We start from the raw sequence: 20056 nt of genomic DNA on the forward strand, positions 1-20056 counted from the left end.
TGAGATGGTTCTCCTGAATACAGCACACTGATGGATCTTGACCCTTATCCAATTTGGCAGTCTATGTCTTTTAATTGGAGCATTTGGCCCATTTCCATTTAATGTTAATATTGTTATGTGTGAATTTGATCATGTCATTATGATGTTAGCTGGTTATTTTGCTCATTAGTTGATGCGGTTTCTTCCTAGCATCGATGGCCTTTACAATTTGGCATGTTTTTGCAGTGGCTGGTACTGGTTGTTCCTTTCCATGTTTAGTGCTTCCTTCAGGAGCTCTTGTAAGGCAGGCCTGGTGGTGACAAAATCTCTCAACATTTGTTTGTCTGTAAAGGATTTTATTTCTCCGTCACTTATGAAACTTACTTTGACTGGATATGAAATTCTGGGTTGCCGAGACCAGCTCAGTTGGGGAGACCCTAACCCAGTGGTGCTAGACGAATTAAAGACACACAAACAGAAATATAGAGGTATGACATGGGAAATCAGGGGTCTCACAGCCTTCAGAGTTGAGAGTCCCAAACAGAGTTTTACCCACATATTTATTAACAGCAAACCAGTCATTAGCATTGTTTTACTCACATATTTATTAACAGCAAACCAGTCATTAGCATTGTGAGATATTAAATTAGCTAAAAGTATCCTTTATGGGAAATGAAGGGATGGGCCAAATTAAAGGAATAGATTGGGCTAGTCAACTGCGGCAGGATCATGCCCTTAAGACACAGTTCACTCATGCTATTGTTTGTGGCTTAAGAATGCCTTTAAGCAGTTTTATGCCCTGGGCGGGCCTAGTGTTCCTTGCCGTCATTCCCCGTAAACCCACAACCTTCCAGCTTGGGCATTAGGGCCATTATGAACATGTTACAGTGCTGCAGAGATTTTGTTTATGGCCAGTTTTGGAGCCAGTTTATGGCTAGATTTTGGGGGGCTTGCTCCCAACATGTCCCTCTTCTCTGATTTGCAAAGAGATAAAACGAAGGGCAACTTTGTCACAGTGAGTTACTTCTCGCAGGAGTCAGGATCCACATCTGCAGACTATACAAAGAAAAACAACTTAGATTAAAAGCACAGTCATCATTGAAATCACAGAGCTTCCAAGTGTTTTTATCCATTTTAGTGGGTTACTACCTGCTAATTTGTCTGCAGCTCCTTTAAGCACTCCAGTTCCTGGCATTAGGGTCAGGTGTGCCTCAGAGGCTTTAAATGTTTGTTCTTTTAATTTTGCTATATCCAAAAACAAGTTTGTAGAGTGTCCTTCTAGATGCTTTTTTATTCTTTCCCAAATTTTGATCTTATTAAGAGTATTTAATAGTTTCCACAAATCCTTATGTTAAGCTCCTAGAGCAGGCCATATTATTTGAGATTGAGGTGTCACTATACTGCCATAGTTCCAGATAATAGGAACTTTTGCCGTACTTCTTATCATTTCTACCATCTGACCATTTTGTTCAGCTCATCTGAATACAGTGCGACTGTGGCACGCAGACTGAGAGGTGCAATTCAAGCTAAACATCCCCTTAGGGGACCAATTAATAATGATTCCATAGGAATCATTGTGCAGCACCTCTGCCTGTTCTGCAAAGCAATCTTCCTAAACAAGTATGCTCATGTTTTCTAATTGGGTCCAATCTTGTTTACAAATAGGTTTTTGAGGGCAGTATGCCTCAATTATAGGAACAGATTTATTATGGTAAATACTGAGATCAGAAAGCATGTGTAACTGTGTCATGGAGTGATTGCATCCAGGCATTATTACCAACCCTTATTGAACAAATACTCATGGCAGTGGTGATAACCACTATCATAGCTACCATTAAATTATTCATTGTGACTGGTTGTCCTGCTTTCCTCAGGTTTTCTTCTGCCATCTGTGACAACTTCTTGATCTGCCCCCAGGTGGGTGGCTGTGTTCAACGGGTGTTGCTCGTGACAGTTGGGGTCCTCTTAAGCATCAGCCTTGACATGGCTGCACCCGGGGGGTCCTTGGGATCCTCTCGGAGTCTCTTCCTCGTCATCTGGCTCATGATAAGTTTTCAGATATCCAAATTGGCTGTTGATTTTGGCCTGGAGAAACACAAGCATAACCTCTACCCCAAGTTATTATTTTACCTATTTCCCAACTTTTTGTTACCAGATCTCTCCACCAAATCAGTTGTTCTGTTTCTGTCTTTGCACCTGGTTTCTGTAGATGCTCTTCAGCTGCTGATAACGTCTGGCCTTTGGGCAGGCTCAAAAAATTTAAAGTTAATAGTGCTGGGTTCAGTTGCATTTATGGGGTTCCATATTCTCTATCTCTCCCTTTCTGCTTTTGCAACTGCTGCTTTAGGGAGAGATTCATTCTTTCCACTATGGTTTGTTCTTGAGAGTTGTATAGGATACCAGTAATGTGTTTAACATTCCACATAGAGAAAAATGTAGCTAGAGCTTGGCTAGTATAGCCTGGGGCATTATCTGTTTTAATAGAAGCTGGAATGCCCATCACCACAACACACTGCAAAAGGTGACGTTTAACCCAGGTGGAAGACTCTCCTGTTTGGCATGTAGCCCAGACAAAATGAGAAAAGTGTCCACAGATACATGTACATAAGCTAGTCTCCCAAACGAGGGAACATGTGTGACATCCATTTGCCAATTAGAGTTAGGTTCCAGTCCTTGAGGATTAACTCCTCCTGTAAAAGATGAGGAATGTACCGTTTGGCAAGTTGGGCATCACTGGATAATAGCTTTAGCTTCTTTCCAGGTAATGCTGTGTCTGTTTTTGAGACCAGAGGCAGTAACATGGGTTAAATTGTGAAAGTGTCTAGCATTAGATATTGCATTAGCAACTAGGCCATCAGCCATTTGATTCCCTTCAGTCAAAGGTCCTGGAAGAGGTGTATGAACTCTAATGTGAGTGATGTAAAAAGGATGCATTCTACTCCTAACTGCTGTTTGCAATTGGGTAAAATCATCAGTTGTTTATCTGTATGAAATCGTAACCCAGAATTTTCAATTAACTGTGTAGAGTGAACCACATATGAAGAATCAGAAATCACATTAATAGGCATATCAAAAGCAGTCAATACCTCAATTACAGCTACAAGCTCTGCTTTTTGAGCTGAAGTATAGGGCGTCTGAAAAACTTTATTTTTTGAGCTAGAATAAGAAGGTTTACCATTACTGGACCCATCTGTAAAAATATTCTTAGCACCTTCAATTGGTTTAAATTTAGTTAATTTAGGGAGAATCCAATTAGTTAATTTCAAAAATGGAAACAGCTTCATTTTAGGAAAATGATTATCGAGAATACCCACAAAGTCAGCTACATGGGTTTGCCAAGTAAGACTATTTATAAAAGCTTGCTATATTTGTGCCTTCGTGAGAAGGACAATAATTTTTCCAGGATCATATCCATGTAATTTAGCAATCTGAGTTCTCCCAATCCCTATCATGGTAGTGATTTGATCTAAATAAGGAGTTAAAGTCTGTGTAGTATGTGGAAGAAAAAGCCACTCCACTAAGTCCTGTTCTTGGGCAATAACACCAGTAGGTGAATGCTGAGTTGAAAAAATTAGCAAATCTAGAGTCTTCTCTAGATCTATTGTATTTATCTGAGCTTTATGGACTTGCTTCTCAATCAGTTGTAATTCTGCCTCCACCTCTTTTGTTAATTGCCGAGGGCTAGACTAGGATTTCCTCTAAGGATAGAAAACAGATTACTCATGGCATAGGTAGTAATGCCTAGAGCAGGTCATATCCAATTAATATCCCCTAGTAATTTTTGAAAATCATTTAATGTTTTTAATTTATCCCTACGTATGATTACTTTCTGTGACACAATGGTAGTGTCATTTACTAAGGTCCCCAAGTAGGAGTAAGGAGTAGTAGTCTGAATTTTGTTAGGAGCTATAATTAAACCAGCGCAAGAAATTGAATATTGCAAGTGATCATAACATGGGAGTAATATTTCTCGAGTAGGGGCAGCACAAAATATATCATCGGTATAGTGAATAATGTAGCACTGTGAAAATTTTTTACGAGTAGGTTCAATTGCTTGCCCCACAAAAATCTGGCAAATAGTTGGACTCTTTAACATGCCCTGTGGCAACACTTTCCAATGATAACGCTTAGCAGGCTGCATGTTGTTTACTGCAGGAATTGTAAATGCAAACTGTTCATAGTCTTGCTCAGTTAAAGGGATAGTAAAGAAACAGTCTTTTAAATCTATGACTATTAAAAGCCAATTTTTTGGAATTATAGCAGGAGAAGGCAATCCTGGCTGTAATGCTCCCATAGGTTGTTTAATGAATTGATAGCTCTTAAGTCAGTTAACATTCTCCATTTACCTGATTTTTTCTTAATTACGAAAACTGAAGAATTCCAAGGGGAAAATGTAGGAGCTATGTGCCCATTTTCTAATTGTTCAGCAACTAATTTCTCTAAACCCTCCAGTTTTTCTTTACTTAGCGGCCATTGTTCTATCCGAATTGGCTTATCTGTTAACCGTTTTAAAGGTATAGGTTCTGGAGGCTTAACAATGACCACCATCAAAAATTATTTCCTAATCTTGGGTGGGAACTTTGTTTTTCCACTTGAAGCAGTTCTTCCAAACCTTGCAAATTTTTTTCTAGTCCCATACCAGGGACATACCCCGTTTCATGCATTGTATGTTGACTGAGGGCTGTATAATTGTTCTGGAATTAGAACTTTTGCTCCCCATTATTGTGATAAATCTCTTCCCCATACATTTATAGGTACAGAAGTTATAATTGGTTGAATAGTCCCAGGTTGTCTGTCGGGCCCCTCACAGTGCAAAATATAACTACTTTGATATAGTTCAGCAGCTATACCAACTCCAACTATGTTAAATTGAGTGGGTTGAATTGGCCACGTGGATGGCCAGTGCTGTAGAGAAATAATTGAAATGTCCACTCCTGTATCTACCAAACCTTTAAATTTCTTTCCTTGACTAGTTATTTCACAGGTAGGACATTTATCAGTAATTTGATTTACCCAATAAGCTGCTTTGCCTTGTTTATTTGTGTTTCCAAATCCACCTGTTCGTTTGATTTCACTTTTTCCTGTTCCCACATATGACACAACCAGGAGCTGTGCTATGTGCTTTCCTGGCTCTGCTTTTCAGAGAACAGAAGTAGATATAACAATTTGAATTTCCCCATTATAATCTCAATCAGTGATTCCTGTATGTATTTGTATGCCTTTTAAACTTAAACTAGACCTTCCTAAAATTAATCCTATTGTCCCCACTGGCAAGGGTCCACAGACTTCTGTTGGGACCTTTTGCGGGGGTTCCCCAAGCAGAAGGCTCACAGCTTTTGTGCAGCATAAATCTACTGTGGCACTACTGGCTGTGGCAGGGGACAGACATTGTACAGGGGTGAGGGAATGGCCTGAGCTGGAAATGCCCTGCTTTAGAACGGGGCCTGGGACAGGCCCCTCATGCATTTCCTGAAATTGAGTTCCCTTCTTTAGCAAACTTAGAGTGACACTGATTAGCCCAATATTTTCCTTTTTTACATTTTGGACATATTTCAGGCTCAACAGTATTCTTTTTTCCCCTATCCGGCAGCCTGACTTGCTGATTTTTTCTACATTCTTTTTTAGTATGACCATGTTTCCCACAGTTAAAATGAACTCCAGGAAATGGAGTATTTCCTTTATTCACTCTCAGTCCTGCCATTGCCTGTGCCAACAAAGTAGCAATATGCAGATTACCTGCGATACCATCACAGAACATTATCAACTAAATGTTCTTTCCCTCTACTAGGTTGCAGAGCAGCCTGGCAATCGGGATTAGCATTGTCGAAAGCTAATAACTGCAGCACTATATCCTGAGCAGCCGAATCTGCAATCATCTTTTTAAGAGGCTCTTGTAACTGAGCTATAAAATCAACATATAGTTCTCTTGGTCTCTGTTTTATAGCACTAAAGGAAGGGTATTGTTCCCCACCTGAAGTGATTTTTTTTCCCAAGCTCTAATGCACACCCCTCTAAGCTGTTCTATGGCATCATCCTGCATGACCAGTGTTGCATCTAAACCAGCCCAGCCGCCAACCCCCAAAAGCTGGTGTGCAGTTATATTAATTTGAGGTTAGGCCTGGGCATTGTGACCAGCCTGAATGGAAGCTTCATCTGCCCACCATGTTTTAAACTGTAAGAACTGAGCAGGAGTTAGACAAGCTCGAATAAGAGCATCCCAGTCAGTAGGAATCATCTGACTGGAAACAGTAACATTCTTTAACAGTCCCATGACAAAAGGAGAACATGATCCATACTGACTTATTGCTTGTTTTAATTCTTTGGTAATTTAAAAGGAAAAGGCTCAAATGTAGATGTAATATTTCTCTGTTGATCTGGGGGGTGTATTCTAACACGAACTGCCAAGCCTCTAAATCACCCTCTTGTCTAGCTTGCTGAGTTCCTGCCTGAATAGAACTAAGAGCCATCGCTTGAGGCGCTGCTTGAACAGTCACTAGGGCAATGACTTTTTGCTCAGTGTCCTCTGGAAAAGAAATATCTGGGGGGTCATTTTCTTCAAAATATTAATGAGGGGGTGCAGAAGGGTAGGGATGAACCTGTCCTTCCTTTGCCACTTTAGCTTTAGCTGGCAAATAAACATGCTCTGTAACCTCTTCTGTTACTTTTCTATACTCTCCATCCTCCTCATCAGTGTGAAAAAGTTCCAAGGTGAAAAGAACCAGACCCCAAGCCTGTCCCATTGTTACCCTGACACTTCTGAGCTCCCGTTCTTACTCACCACGGGGATTGCTTTAAGAATACTCAGGTGTCCTCCAGCCAGTTTTCCATTCCAACTGTCACTCCAGCAACCCTTCGACCTGTATTCGAGCTCCCATGAATGGACACCACTTGCTGAGACCAGCTTGGTCAGGGAGACCCTAACCCAGTGGTGCTGGAGGAATTAAAGAACACAAACAGAAATATAGAGGTTTGAAGTGGGAAATCAGGGGTCTCACAGCCTTCAGAGCTGAGAGCCCCAAACAGAGATTTACCCACATATTTATTAACAGCAAACCAGTCATTAGCATTGTTTCTATAGATACTAAATTAACTAAAAGTATCCTTTATGGGAAATGAAGGGATGGACCAAATGAATGGAATAGGTTGGGCTAGTTAACTGCAGCAGGAATACATTCTTAAGACACAGATTGCTCATGCTATTGCTTGTGGCTTAAGAATGCCTTTAAGCGGTTTTCTGCCCTGGGCAGACCACGTGTTCCTTGCCCTCATTCCCATAAACCCACAACCTTCCAGCTTGGGTGTTAGGGCCATTACGAACGTGTTACAGTGCTGCAGAGATTTTGTTTATGGCCAGTTTTGGGGCCAGTTAAACTTCCTGGCTGGATTTTGGGGGGTTTGCTCCCAACACTGGGTTGGAAATTCTTTTCTTTAAGAATGTTGAATATTGGCCCCCACTCTCTTCTGGCTTGTAGAGTTTCTGCCAAGAAATCTGCTGTTAGTCTGATGGGCTTCCCTACTTCCCTTTGTGGATAACCCAACCCTTCTCTCTGGCTGCCCTTATCATTTTTTCCTTCATTTCAGCTTTGATGAATCTGACAATTGTGAGTCTTGGAGTTGCTCTTCTTGAGGAGTATCTTTGTGGCATTCTCTGTATTTCCTGAATTTGAATGTTGGCCTGCCTTGCTATGTTGGGGAAGTTCTCCTGGATAATATCCTGAAGAGTGTTTGCCAACTTGGTTCTGTTCTCCCTGTCACTTTCAGGTACACCAATCAGATGTAGATTTGGTCTTTTCATATAGACTCATATTTCTTGGAGGCTTTGTTCATTTCTTTTTACTCTTTTTTCTCTAAACTTCTCTTCTCGCTTCATTTCATTTATTTGATCTTCAATCACTGATACCCTTTCTTCCACTTGATCGAATCAGCTACTGAAGCTTGTGCATGCATCACATAGTTCTCATGCTGTGGTTTTAACTCCATCAGGTCATTTAAGGTCTTCTCTATGCTGCTTATTCTAGTTAGCCATTTGTCTAATCTTTTTTCAAGGTTTTTAGCTTCTTTCTGATGGATTTGAACATCCAATCAGAAGTTTCTTATTACTGATTGTCTGAAGCCTTCTTCTCTCAACTTGTCAAGGTCATTCTCCATCCAGCTTTGTTCCATTGCTGGCAAGGAGCTGAATTCCTTTGAAGGGGAAGAGGCACTCTGATTCTTAGAATTTTCAGGTTTTCTGCTCTGGTTTCTCCCCATCTTTGTGGTTTTATCTACCTTTGGTCTTTGATGATGGTGACGTACAGATGGGGTTTTGTTGTGGATGTCCTTTGTTTGTTAGTTTTCCTTCTAACAGTCAGGACCCTCAGCTGCAGGTCTTTTAGAGTTTGCTGAAGGTCTACTTCTGACCTGTTTTCCTGGGTATCACCAGTGGAGGCTGCAGAACAGCAAATATTGCAGAATAGCAAATGTTGCTGCCTGATCCTTCCTCTGGAAGCTTCTTCTCAGAGCAGCACCTGGCTGTGTGGGGCATCAGTTGGCCCCTACTTGGAGGTGTCTCCCAGTTAGGTCATTTGGGTTCAGGGACCCACTTGGGGAGGCAGTCTGTCCATTCTCAGATCTCAAACTCTGTGCTGGGAGACCCACTACTCTCTTCAAAGCTGTCAGACAGGGATGTTTAAGTCTGCAGAAGTTTCTGCTGGCTTTTGTTCACCTATGCCCTGCCCCCAGAGGTGGAGTCTACAGAGGCAGGCAGGCCTCCTGGAGCTTCGATGGGCTGCACCTAGTTCAAGCTTCCCAGCTGCTTTGTTTACCTAGTCAAGCCTCAGCAATAGTGGATGCCCCTCTCCCAGCCTCACTGCTGCCTTTCAGTTCAATCTGACTGCTGTGCTAGAAGTGAGTGAGGCTCCGTGGGCATGGGACCCTCTGAGCCAGGCACAGGATATAATCTCCTGGTGTGCCATTTGCTAAGACCGTTGGAAAAGTGCAGTATTAGGGTGGGAGTGTCCCGATTTTCCAGGTACCATCTGTCATGGCTTCCCTTGGCTAGGAAAGGGAATTCCCTGACCCCTTGCACTTCCTGGATGAGGTGATGCCCCGCCCTGCTTTGGCTCACATTCTGTGGGCTGCACCCACTGTCCCACAAGCCCCATGAGATTAACCTGGTACCTCAGTTGGAAATGTAGAAATCACCCATCTTCTGCATCTCTTATGCTGGGAGCTGTAGACTGGAGCTGTTCCTATTCGGCTATCTTTGAACCTTCCCCATGACTTGCATATGTTAAACCTTCCCTCTGTCTCTGGGACAAAGCCCATTTGATCATGATGTATTATCTTTTTGATTTGCTGTTGGATTCTGTTTGCTGGTATTTTCTTGAGGACTTTTGCATCTATGTTTGTCAGGAATATTGATCTGTAGTTTTCTTTTTTGTTATGTCATTTCCTGGGTTTGGCACAGGGTGATACTGGCTTTATAGAATGAGTTTGGGAGGATTCTGTCTTTCTCAATCTTTTTGAATAGTTTCAGTAAGATTGGTTCCAATTCTTCTTTGACTGTCTGGTAGAATTCAGCTATGAATCCATCTGGCCCTAGGCTTTTTTGTTGCTGGCAATTTTAATCAGTAAATTTTACTTATTCAGTCTCACTGCTTGTTATTTGGTCTGTTCAGGATTTCTATTTCTTCCTGATTTAATCTGGGAGGGTTGTAAATTTCCAGGAATTTATCCATTTCTTCTGTTTTTTAGTTTGTGTGAATAGAGGTGTTCATAGTAATCTCAAATGATCTTTTGTATTTCTGTGGCATTGGTTGTAATGTCTCTATTTTCATTTCTAATTGAACTTATTCAAAACTTCTGTCTCCTTAGTTAATGTAGTTAATCGTCTACCAATTTTGTTTATCTTTTCAAAGAACCAGCTTTTTGTTTTACTAATCTTGTGTAATATTTTTGTTTTAATTTCATTTATTTCTGCTCTGGTCTTTGTTATTTCTTTTCTTCTCTAGCTTTGGGTTTCTTTTGTTCCTGCTTATTTAGTTCCTTGAGGTGCAGAGTTAGGGTGTCAAGTTGTGACCTTTCAGACTTTTTGATGTAGGCATTTAGTGCTATCAACTTTCTTCTTAGCACCACTTTTGCTGTATCTCAGAAGTTTTGATAACTGTGTCATATTATCATTCATTTCAAGTAATTTTTAAATTTTCATCTTGATTCATTGTTAACCCCAAAATTAAACAGGAGCAGATGGTTTAATTTCCATGTATTTGTATAGTTTTGAGAATTCCTTTTGGAGTTGGTTTCTAGTTTTATCCTACTGTGGTCTGAGAAGATTCTTGATATGATTTTGATTTTTAAAAATTATTGATACTTGTTTTGTAGCCAATCATATGGTCTATCTTGTAGTATATTCCATGTGCTGATGAGAAGAAAGTATATTCTATAGTTCTTGGGTCAGATGTTCTGTAAATATCTGTTAGGTCTATTTGTTTTAGACTATTGTTTAAGTCCATTGTTTCTTTGTTGACTTTCTGCCTCAATGGTCTGTCTAGTGCTGTCAGTGGGGTCTTGAAGTATCCCACTATTATTGTGTTGCTCATTATATCTTTCTTTAGGTCTAGTAGTAATTGTTTTATGAATTTTGGAGCTCCATAGTTAGGTACACATATATTTTAGATTACAATATTCTCTTGTCAGATTAATCCTTTTATCATTATATACTTGTAACCACCTAACAGGTTCTTTCTGCCCACTGCACAAGCAAAATCAGTTCATGGCATTGTGGTGAAGAAAGAGTTTAATTGATGCAAGGCCAGCCATGCCATGTGGTCAAACCAGGATGGAGTTATTACTCAAATCAATCTCATCAAAGGCTTGTACATTAGGGGTTTTTCAAAGACAGTTTGGGGGAAGGGATTGGGCTGACCAGACGAGGGGCTTACTGCTAATTGTTTGGGTTGGAGATGAAATCACAGTTGAAGCTGTCCTCTTATGCTGAGTCATTTCTGTGGGACCACAGGAGTGGTTGGTGGGTCCATATGGGTCCAAGTGAAGCCATCTGTGTCAGACATGCAAAAAACCTGAAAAGATATCTCAAAAGGCTAACTTAGGTTCTATAACAGTGATGTTATCTGCATGAGTAATTGGGGGAGTTGTATATCTTGTGATCTCTGGAATAATGGCTGGCAATCATTTATATCCACACCTTAGCAGATTTCAGGCTCTTCTCCTCCTCCTAAGTCTGATGGTCTCTCATTAGCTTTACAAAGGTGGTTGAGTTTTGGGAAAGATTATTATCATTTAAACTACAAATTAAATGTCTCCCAAAGCTAGCCAAGCCTAAGCCCAGGAATAATTAAGGCAGCTTGAAGGCTAAAGGCAAGAGGGAGGTTGGTAGATCAGTTCTCCCCCACTGCCATAATTCTCTCAGTGACATAATTTTTGCAAAGGTGGTTTTATAATGACCTTCTTTGTCTTTTTCTTTTTTAACTGTCGTTGGTTTAAAGTCTGTTTTATTTGATATAAGAATAGTTACTCCTAGCCAGGCACGGTGGCTCATGCCTGTAAATCCCAGCACTTTGGAAGGCTGAGGCAGGTAGATTACCTGAGGTCAGGAGTTCAAGACCAGCCTGACAAAGATGGTGAAATCCCATCTCTACTAAATTTACAAAAAAATTAGCCAGGCATGGTGGTGGGCACTTGTAATCCCAGCTACTCAGGAGGCTGAGGCAGGAGAATTGCTTGAACCTGGGAGACAGAGGTTGCAGTGAGCCAAGATTGCACCTTGCACTCCAGCCTGGGCAACAAAGTGAGACTTCATCTCAAAAAAAAAAAAAAAAAAAGAAAGAAAGAAAGAAAGAAAAGAATAGCTACTTCTACTGGCCTTTGGTTTCCATATACACAGAACATCTTTTTCCACCCGTTTACCTTGAGTTTATGTGAATCCTTATGCATTAGATGAATCTCTTGAAGACAGCAGATATTTGGTTTGTGATATTTTATCCATTCTGTCAATCTATATGTTTTAAGTGGAACGTTTATGCCATTTATGTTTAATATTAACATTGAGATGTAAGGTACAATTCTAGTCATCATGGATCCTTTTGTGTGTGTGTGTATGTGTGTGTGTGTGTGTGTGTGTGTGTGTTCTTGTTTTATAGGTCCTGTGAGTTTTATGCTTTCAAGAGGTTCTATTCTGATGCATGTCGACTTTCAAAATTTAGAACTCCTTTTAGAATTTTGTGTATGACTGGTCTGGTAGTGACAAATTCCTTCATCATTTGCTTGTCTGGAAAAGACTTTATTTCTCCTTCATTTATGAAACTTAGTTTTGCTGGATACAAAATTCTTGACTGACACTTATTCTGTTTAAGGAGACTAAAGATTGGACTCTAATCCCTTCTGGCTTGTAAGATTTCTGCTGAGGGGAAGATTTTTTATCAATGGCATAAATGTGTGATGATGGAAACAATACAGTGGGAAGAGAAAATCAATGATGCAGGAGAGAAGAAAAAAAAACATTTTTGGAGGGCTGCTCTTTAGTATATGAGAGCAGATGGAATCTATTCAACATATAAAGGAGTCTTAACTAGGCCTTAGATAAGAGTAGGAATTGTTTATCCAAAGTAAAAGGAAGGACGACAGATTCAGGTAGGTTAGAAGACATGGTGGGAAGGACTTGAGGAAATTCTCCTCTATTGCTTACTTTACTCAATAAAGTAGGAAGCAAGGTTACTAGCTATGAGTGAGGAGTGGAAGAAGGCATTAGAGACTTGATGAGAGAAAAGAAGCCATGAAAGAGTTATCCAAAAGTGTGTGAGGTTTATTGGACTAGGGAAAGAATGTCTGCCAGGAGCTTTAAAGGGCCACCTGAGGTTAGTGATCAGAAATTCAAAGTGAGACAAGCCATTATATTCAACAGCATGGGTGCAGGCAGAGAGCAGTGGGAAGCTGGATTTAACCAGAGTCATGGTTTAGCAAAGTGAACACAACAACCTGGGAGAGAGACAGGGGAACTTAGGGAGTGCCCAAAGGCATTATAACATTAATAGAGATCCTCCTCCAGTGAATGTCACCAGCCTCTCAGTTGCTCAACTGAGAAACCTTGACCTTTTCCTCAACCCCTAACACCCAAACACCAAGTCCTATTTATTTCACCTCCTAAATATCTCCTCCTTTCCTCATTGGATTAAGCTACTGTAATTTGTCTTCATGTTTATATCATTTCCCCCATAGCAGCCAGAGGTGATGTTTCAGAAATTGCAAGCCTGATCATGTAACTCCCTGCTTACAAGTTTCCAACAGCTTCTTACTGCCCTTAATGTGAAATGACTCACAATACCTTGGCTATGGCCAACTCTCCTGCCTCTTTTTTGGCTTATATTTTTCCTTCTTCCCCATATGGCAGCCCTACTCTCTTCTTTCAATTCTTCAAAGTCAGTCATCTCTGAGGGTGCATATACCCCCAGAGGATGCCCAAGATGATTCACTGGGATGAGGGAAAAAATATTAGAACTTCCTTCTGTATTTATTTGTGATTATATATTTTTAATTTCTGTGATTATATATATTGAAAATGTGTAAACCAGTAGTACATGGATACACTTTATAAATACATATACATATATTAGAGTAGTGCTCAAAAATGTTTTATTATGCACATGCAGTTGTAAGAATATGTACAGAGACCACATGAACCATTTACCCAGTTTCACACAAACTTGCATCTTTCAAAACTATGATCATAACCTTGATATTAATATTGATTTAATTCACTGATCTTATTAAGATTTTCCCAGTTCTTGTATTCATGCGTGTGTATGTATTTTAACTCTATGGAATGTTATCACATAAATAAGTTGTTATATTCACCACCACAGTAAAGATACAGGACAAGTCCATTATTACAAGGGCACTTCAAGTGGCTCTTCTACAGTCACCTCCTAACCCCCATACCCTGTTCCTGACTCCTGCCAGCCACTAATCTGTTCTCCATTTCTATAATGTTGTCATTTCAAGAAAATTATGTACAAGAAATCATGCAGTAGTAACCTTTTAGGATTGGCATTTTTCACTCACCATACTTCTTGGGCAATTCATCTAAGCTATTGTATCAATAGTTGGTTCATTTTTATTGCTGAGTGGTATTCCACAGATGAAGGTACCACAATTTGCTTAACCATTCACCAGCTGAGGACATGTAGATTATTTCCAGTTTGGAGCTATTATTCATAAAACAACTAATGATGTTGAATATTAAAAAAATGTTTTATTGACAAAGGAAGACAATCAAAAAAGCTTGTAGACCATAACCCTAATGTTTCAGGTCTTTCTTACCTCAAGATCTTCTGTCTTACCCATCTCTCTTTTTAGAACCTCTCCCTACTTTTCTCTAGCTAACTCTTGAACTCCAGAGACAGTGTTAAAAGTCTTCCCTAACCCCCAGACCAAGGGTACCTCCACCTGTTCTATGCCCCCAATGCCCCTGACACTTTCCCTTCTAAGCCCACTGTACCTGATATTTTCTATCTGCCCCTCCAGATCTACTCTCCACCCGTCTTCATTCTGTTCTTAGCCCAAGACTACAACAAATCTCCTTAGTCCTCTGGGTTCCAGTTGACTTTGATCTCTAGGGAGCCCTTGCAGGGGAAGGAAGGAGAGAGAGGGCCTAATCTTATTCCCCCAGCCCCTCACTGTAAGGCTGACTCAGGAAACTTGTGTGTCTAGAAGGAAAGCCTCAGCTTCCCTCTACACAACACTGTCTTCCTAGGTTTTAATATCTGCTCCCTTCCCTTTGTCCCCTTGGTCCTGTAGATGTATTTTGCTTGGTCTAATCTAGGTTTTGAAATTTGAATTAGTTGTCGACACTTAATAATGGGAAGATTTTGCATAAAATTTCAGATGTCTGGCTTCTCTTGAAAAGAAATCAGAAGAAGGTTTGACAACACTGAGCCTGCATTCCAAATAGTAACCAAATAGTGTGGCCTTGAGTAGAGCCACCGCTTCCACTGGGGCAGCTACTCTTAAGGATTCACCATCACCAGTGACTCCCTGTTGCATACAATTATCTTGCTTTGCTATTACCACCCTGGCACTGGGAGTCATGGTTTAAAGAATGTGTTGCCTGCTAGGTAGGTCCTGTGTCAGACTTCTCATCAGATTTGGAGAAAGGGCATGGCTGGCCTCTCCCATCTGTCTGCTTTACTCTCTCTCCGCTTGCACCACCTACAGCATCCTCTCTCTGGGATTTCTATCATTCTATCATCCCCTCCTAGACCCCACTTGCTCCCAGGCTTGCTGCTCCTCTCCGCACTTCTCATACCCTGCCAGAGTGCCTTTTATTTTATTTTATTTTTTTTGAGACAGAGTCTCACTCTGTCACCCAGGCTAGAGTGCAGTGGCGCAATCTCGGCTCACTGCAACCTCTGCCCCCTGGGTTCAAGCAATTCTCCTGCCTCAGCCTTGCAAGTAGCCAGGAGTATGGGCAGCTGCCACTGTGCCCGGCTAATTTTTTGTATTTTTAGTAGAGGCAAGGTTTCAATTTCACCATCTTGACTAGGCTGGTCTTGAACTCTTGACTTCATGATCCACACGCCTCGGCCACCCAAAGTGCTGGGATTACAGGTGTGAGCCATCACACCCAGCCCAGAGTGCTCTTCTTAAATGGGACTCAGATTACAACCCTCTCTCTTAAAACCTTGCTAGATTTTCTCATTGCCCTATAGTTAAAGCCTGCATTTCTAAGTCAATCTCCTGGCTTATCTGACCTTTACCTACTACCAGGCTGATCTGGGGCCACTCCTCCTCATTCTGCTTTTCCAGAACAGTGGGGTCCTCAAGCACACACCTTATGTCTCGGCTGGGCAGCATACTTGCCAAGCTCCTGGGCCAAGTATGAGGCCTCTCTCCTCACTTCCTGGTCACAACCTAAGTGCCCTTACCCAGATAGTGCCTTTCCATTCTGTGTCTGTACCTCTTCCTAATAGGTGCTATACTTGTAAGAAGGGATTTTTTTTTTTCAGTCTTTCTGTCATTGGACTGTGAGAACAGTGTTGATCTTTTTCACTGCCTGATTTATAGTAGGTGCTTAGTGAACATTTATTGAAAGAGCAGATTTAGAGATCTAGCTCTTCATGGAATAGCAGTTTCTACCACTTAGTGACAATGTGGAATACCAGGGCTTCTAAAGTGTTTAGTATGATCATACATTTGTGCTATGAGGCCTGCCTGTAGGGTGATTGCACATGAGGTGAGGCCATCGGGGCACCTACGGCAGAGGATTTAAGGAAGCTTTCACCCTTACAATGCCTCTCCTGCCACACTCTAGACCTGGCTCTGGGAGGGAAGCCTTTACTAAGAACCATGAAAGGAAAAGAGAAAAAGAAAATTAGGATGGTGCTAAAGGGAGATTTGTGATTGCAGCCTGACACCCACCACCTGATTCTTGAACACTACTGTGGATAGAATGGTGTATGGTGGCCACAGGGAGGAGAGGGCAGCAGAATGATGATACCTTAACTGACACCTGAGTATGTGATGGGAGAACTGAGGAGAAGCAGGGGGGTTCTTCTACAGGAAATTGAAGGATGGAATTCATTATTCTAGCCCTTAAAACAACAGCTTACCCAACAGGTTACACAAAACCAGGTTTCTGTTTCAGATAAACAGGTAAAGGAACTCTTAATCCTAAAGGCTGAAAAGTAGAAAAGAAAGGGAAGAAAAGTGCCCCAGGATTGCCATTGCAGGTTCTTTTTTCTGGGGCTGATTGCCAACTGAGCTTATTCAAACCCCAGAGCAAACATTCTACTCCTGCTCTCGTAGAGCCGCCCTCCTGCCGTTCAGTATTGCCTCCTGCGATGAAGGGCTGGCTCAGCAGACACCAGTGAACCCTTTTCCATTCCAGAAGCCCCAGTGGACCTACTTTAATAGACCAATAACACTCCTATTTTAAACTAGCTGTATCTATTTTCGTGCTAATAATCACAGTGCCAAAGTTCTTTAAAGCAGTTATTTTGTAAGTAGGTCAAACAGGTACTTTGGGATCCTGTTCTGTCTGTTTACTGACCGGGTAACCTCTTTGTTATCTAATTCAAAGTCCGGTACAGTTTGAATCAAAACAAAAAATGAATGATGTTTCACTTGTAGTCAAGATTCATTCATTTTCTAACATTAATCATTTTCATTACACAATAAGTCTATATTCATGACAAAAAAATAGAAAATACAAATAAGCAAAACTAAATTGAAAGGAAAACCATCTGTGATCTGCCAATTAGAAAATCTCTATTCTAAACATTTTGGTAAATATGCTACCAGATTTTTATCTATGCAAACGTGTATTTGTATTTTTCCTCACTTGTATATTGAACACCTTTTCATATTAATAAATTAGTTAGCATCATTATTTTTGATAGCTTCATGGTGTGCCATTATAAAATTAGATGTACCACACTTTAAGTATCTCTCTTGCTGGATACTTAAGCTATTCCCAATATCACAGAAGTCTTTTTATACACACATCCTTGTACATGCATCAGATTCTTTAAGATTGCCAAAGGTGAAGTGGTTGGGTCCCAGGGTGCAACCGTTTTTTAGCATTTCAATACATAATACCAAAGTACAGTCCAGAACCATTGTACCAACTAATGCTCCCACCAGCAGCACATTGCAGTGTTGATTTCCTCCTGGTCTCACCAGCACTCTGTCAACACTGGGTACTGGTGCGTCGTGTACATGACATTATATGCCAGGCACTGAGAGTGAATTAAAACAGTTCATGTTGGGAATGGGGCAAGAGAGGGAGATAAACAAGGGAGTTGACATCTACAGACCAGTTAGCTGAGATTACAGTACATTAGAGCTCCAAATGCACAGAATCTGAACATCACGTTCATCCTAGGACAAGTGTTACAGAGGCTTCCTGAAGAGGTTCATTCTGAGGCTCACCTTGAAGGATCATCAGGAGTTAATGATGAGTGTATTAAGCCATTCTCGCATTTCTATAAAGAGATGCCTGAAATTGAGTAATTTTTTTTTTTCTGAGACGGAGTCTTTCTTTGTCACCTAGACTGGAGAGCAGTGGCGCGAACTTGGCTCACTGCAACCTCTGCCTCCCCAGGTTCAAGCGATTCTCCTGCCTCAGCCTCCCGAGTAGCTGGGATGACAGGCACCTGCCACCGGGCCTGTCTAATTTTTGTATTTTTAGTAGAGATGGGGTTTCACCATGTTGGCCAGGCTGGTCTCAAACTCCTGACCTCATGATCCTCCCACCTTGGCCTCCCAAAGTGCTGGGATTACAGGCGTGAGCCGCCGCACCCAGCCAAAATTGAGTAATTTATAAGAAAAAACTGTTTTATTAGCTCATGACTCTGCTGGCTGTACAGGAAGCGTGGTGGCATCTGCTTCTATAGAGGCCTTAGGAAGCTCCAATCATGGTGGAAGGTGGAAGGCACATCACACTGTGAAAGCAGGAGCGAGAGTCAGGGGAACATGCCACAAGATCCCATCACTTTTAAAGAACCAGATCTCATGTGAACTCAGAGCGAGAGCTCACTTATCACTAAGGAGATGGCCCAAGCCATTCGTGAGACATCGGCGCCCATGACCCAAACACCTCCCACCAGACCCCACCTCCAACAGTGGGGATTACATTTCAATGAGATTTGGGTGGGGACAAATGTCCAAACTATATCGATGAGTAAAGAACAAGAGTAAGGAACAGGGAAGCAGTGATAGAGAGAATGATCCAGGTAGAGAAAAGTTTCCAGGCATGAATGTCCAGCACCTTTTCAGGGAGCAACAAAAAGTTCTGTAATCGCTGCAATAAAGGGTGCGTGGGGTGTTGAGGATGGTGGACAGGAATGATGGACAGTGAGGTTGATGAGATGCGCTGGGTCTCATCAAGAAGTGTCCTCCGGGCTTAGCAAAGGAGCTCTAACTTTATCTGGAAACTTTCCTTGGGAGGTAGGATTTGGCATCAAAACCTGTGTGTGGAAGACTCACACTGATCCAAGGGAAGGGCACTGATGCTGGGCTCAAGCATTGCTTTGTCATTCCCTGATGAGCTCTGTGAGCTTGGGAATGTGTCAAGGAAAGGAGCTGATCCAGGTCCTCTTGAATTCTGGCACAGTTTTTTTACTTTTTTTCCTTGCAGAAAAGGTGGCCATTAAGATCCTGGACAAGACCAAGTTAGACCAGAAAACCCAGAGGCTACTATCCCGAGAAATCTCCAGCATGGAAAAGCTGCACCATCCCAACATCATCCGCCTTTACGAAGTCGTGGAGACCCTATCCAAGCTGCACTTGGTGATGGAATATGCAGGGGGTGGGGAGCTGTTCGGAAAAATTAGCACTGAGGGGAAGCTCTCTGAACCAGAAAGCAAGCTCATCTTCTCCCAGATTGTGTCTGCCGTAAAGCACATGGTGAGCAGGGGTGACGAGTGAGAACCTTGTTCCCATTCCACCGACATTGGGAGAACAGGGCTTTAGGTTACCAAGCCTCAAGTGTCCCAGAGGGCTTTTGTCCTACAAAGCAGACAGTAGTCCCTTCTGAGAGTCAGAAGTCTGGCTGGGATCATGCTCCTTGCCTGTGAAGCAATATCCAGGGATGTCCAGTTACACATCAACCTTCTAGCTTCTGCAGACGTTGGCAGGACTCACTGGGAGCAGCTGATGAATATCGCCCACTCCCTGGCCATACCCATTTCTCCAACCTCATCTTCCACTGTCTGGATAGCTGGCTCCTCACTGCTTCTTCGTTTTGCTTTCCTATTTCTGTCTAGGATGCCCTCATATGACATCTCACATTCTAAATCCTATTCATACTTCATGCCCAGCTCAGTTCATTCTCTCTCTCTCTCCCACCCCCCGCCCCATGTGTGTGTATGTGAGAGAGAGATGTTCTTTAATCTCACATCAGTAATACTGATCTTTTGCCTTCAGTAAGATCCTCTAGCTCTTATTGCCTCTGTGCCCAGTAGATTAACACTTGGTTCTGTCTTCCTTCTTTCCTTCGTTCCTTCCTTCCCTCCTTCCCTCCCTGCTTCCTTCCTTCCTTCCTTCCTTCCTTCCTTCCTTCCTTCCTTCCTTCCTTCCTTCC

At 41.7% G+C, this 20056-nt stretch overlaps 1 protein-coding gene across 1 annotated transcript in view; it reads left to right on the forward strand.

Moving 5' to 3' along the window:
• Window positions 1–20056, forward strand: part of NIM1K (NIM1 serine/threonine protein kinase) — a 112390-nt gene that overhangs the window by 89261 nt on the left and 3073 nt on the right. The window contains exon 3 of the mRNA XM_011966584.1: window positions 19112–19380. Within this exon, the coding sequence (XP_011821974.1) occupies window positions 19112–19380 (269 nt within the window). The remainder of the gene's footprint in view (window positions 1–19111; window positions 19381–20056) is intronic.

The sequence above is a fragment of the Mandrillus leucophaeus genome, unplaced genomic scaffold, assembly GCF_000951045.1.
Source record: "Mandrillus leucophaeus isolate KB7577 unplaced genomic scaffold, Mleu.le_1.0 Scaffold119, whole genome shotgun sequence".
Classification (NCBI taxonomy): domain Eukaryota; kingdom Metazoa; phylum Chordata; class Mammalia; order Primates; family Cercopithecidae; genus Mandrillus; species Mandrillus leucophaeus.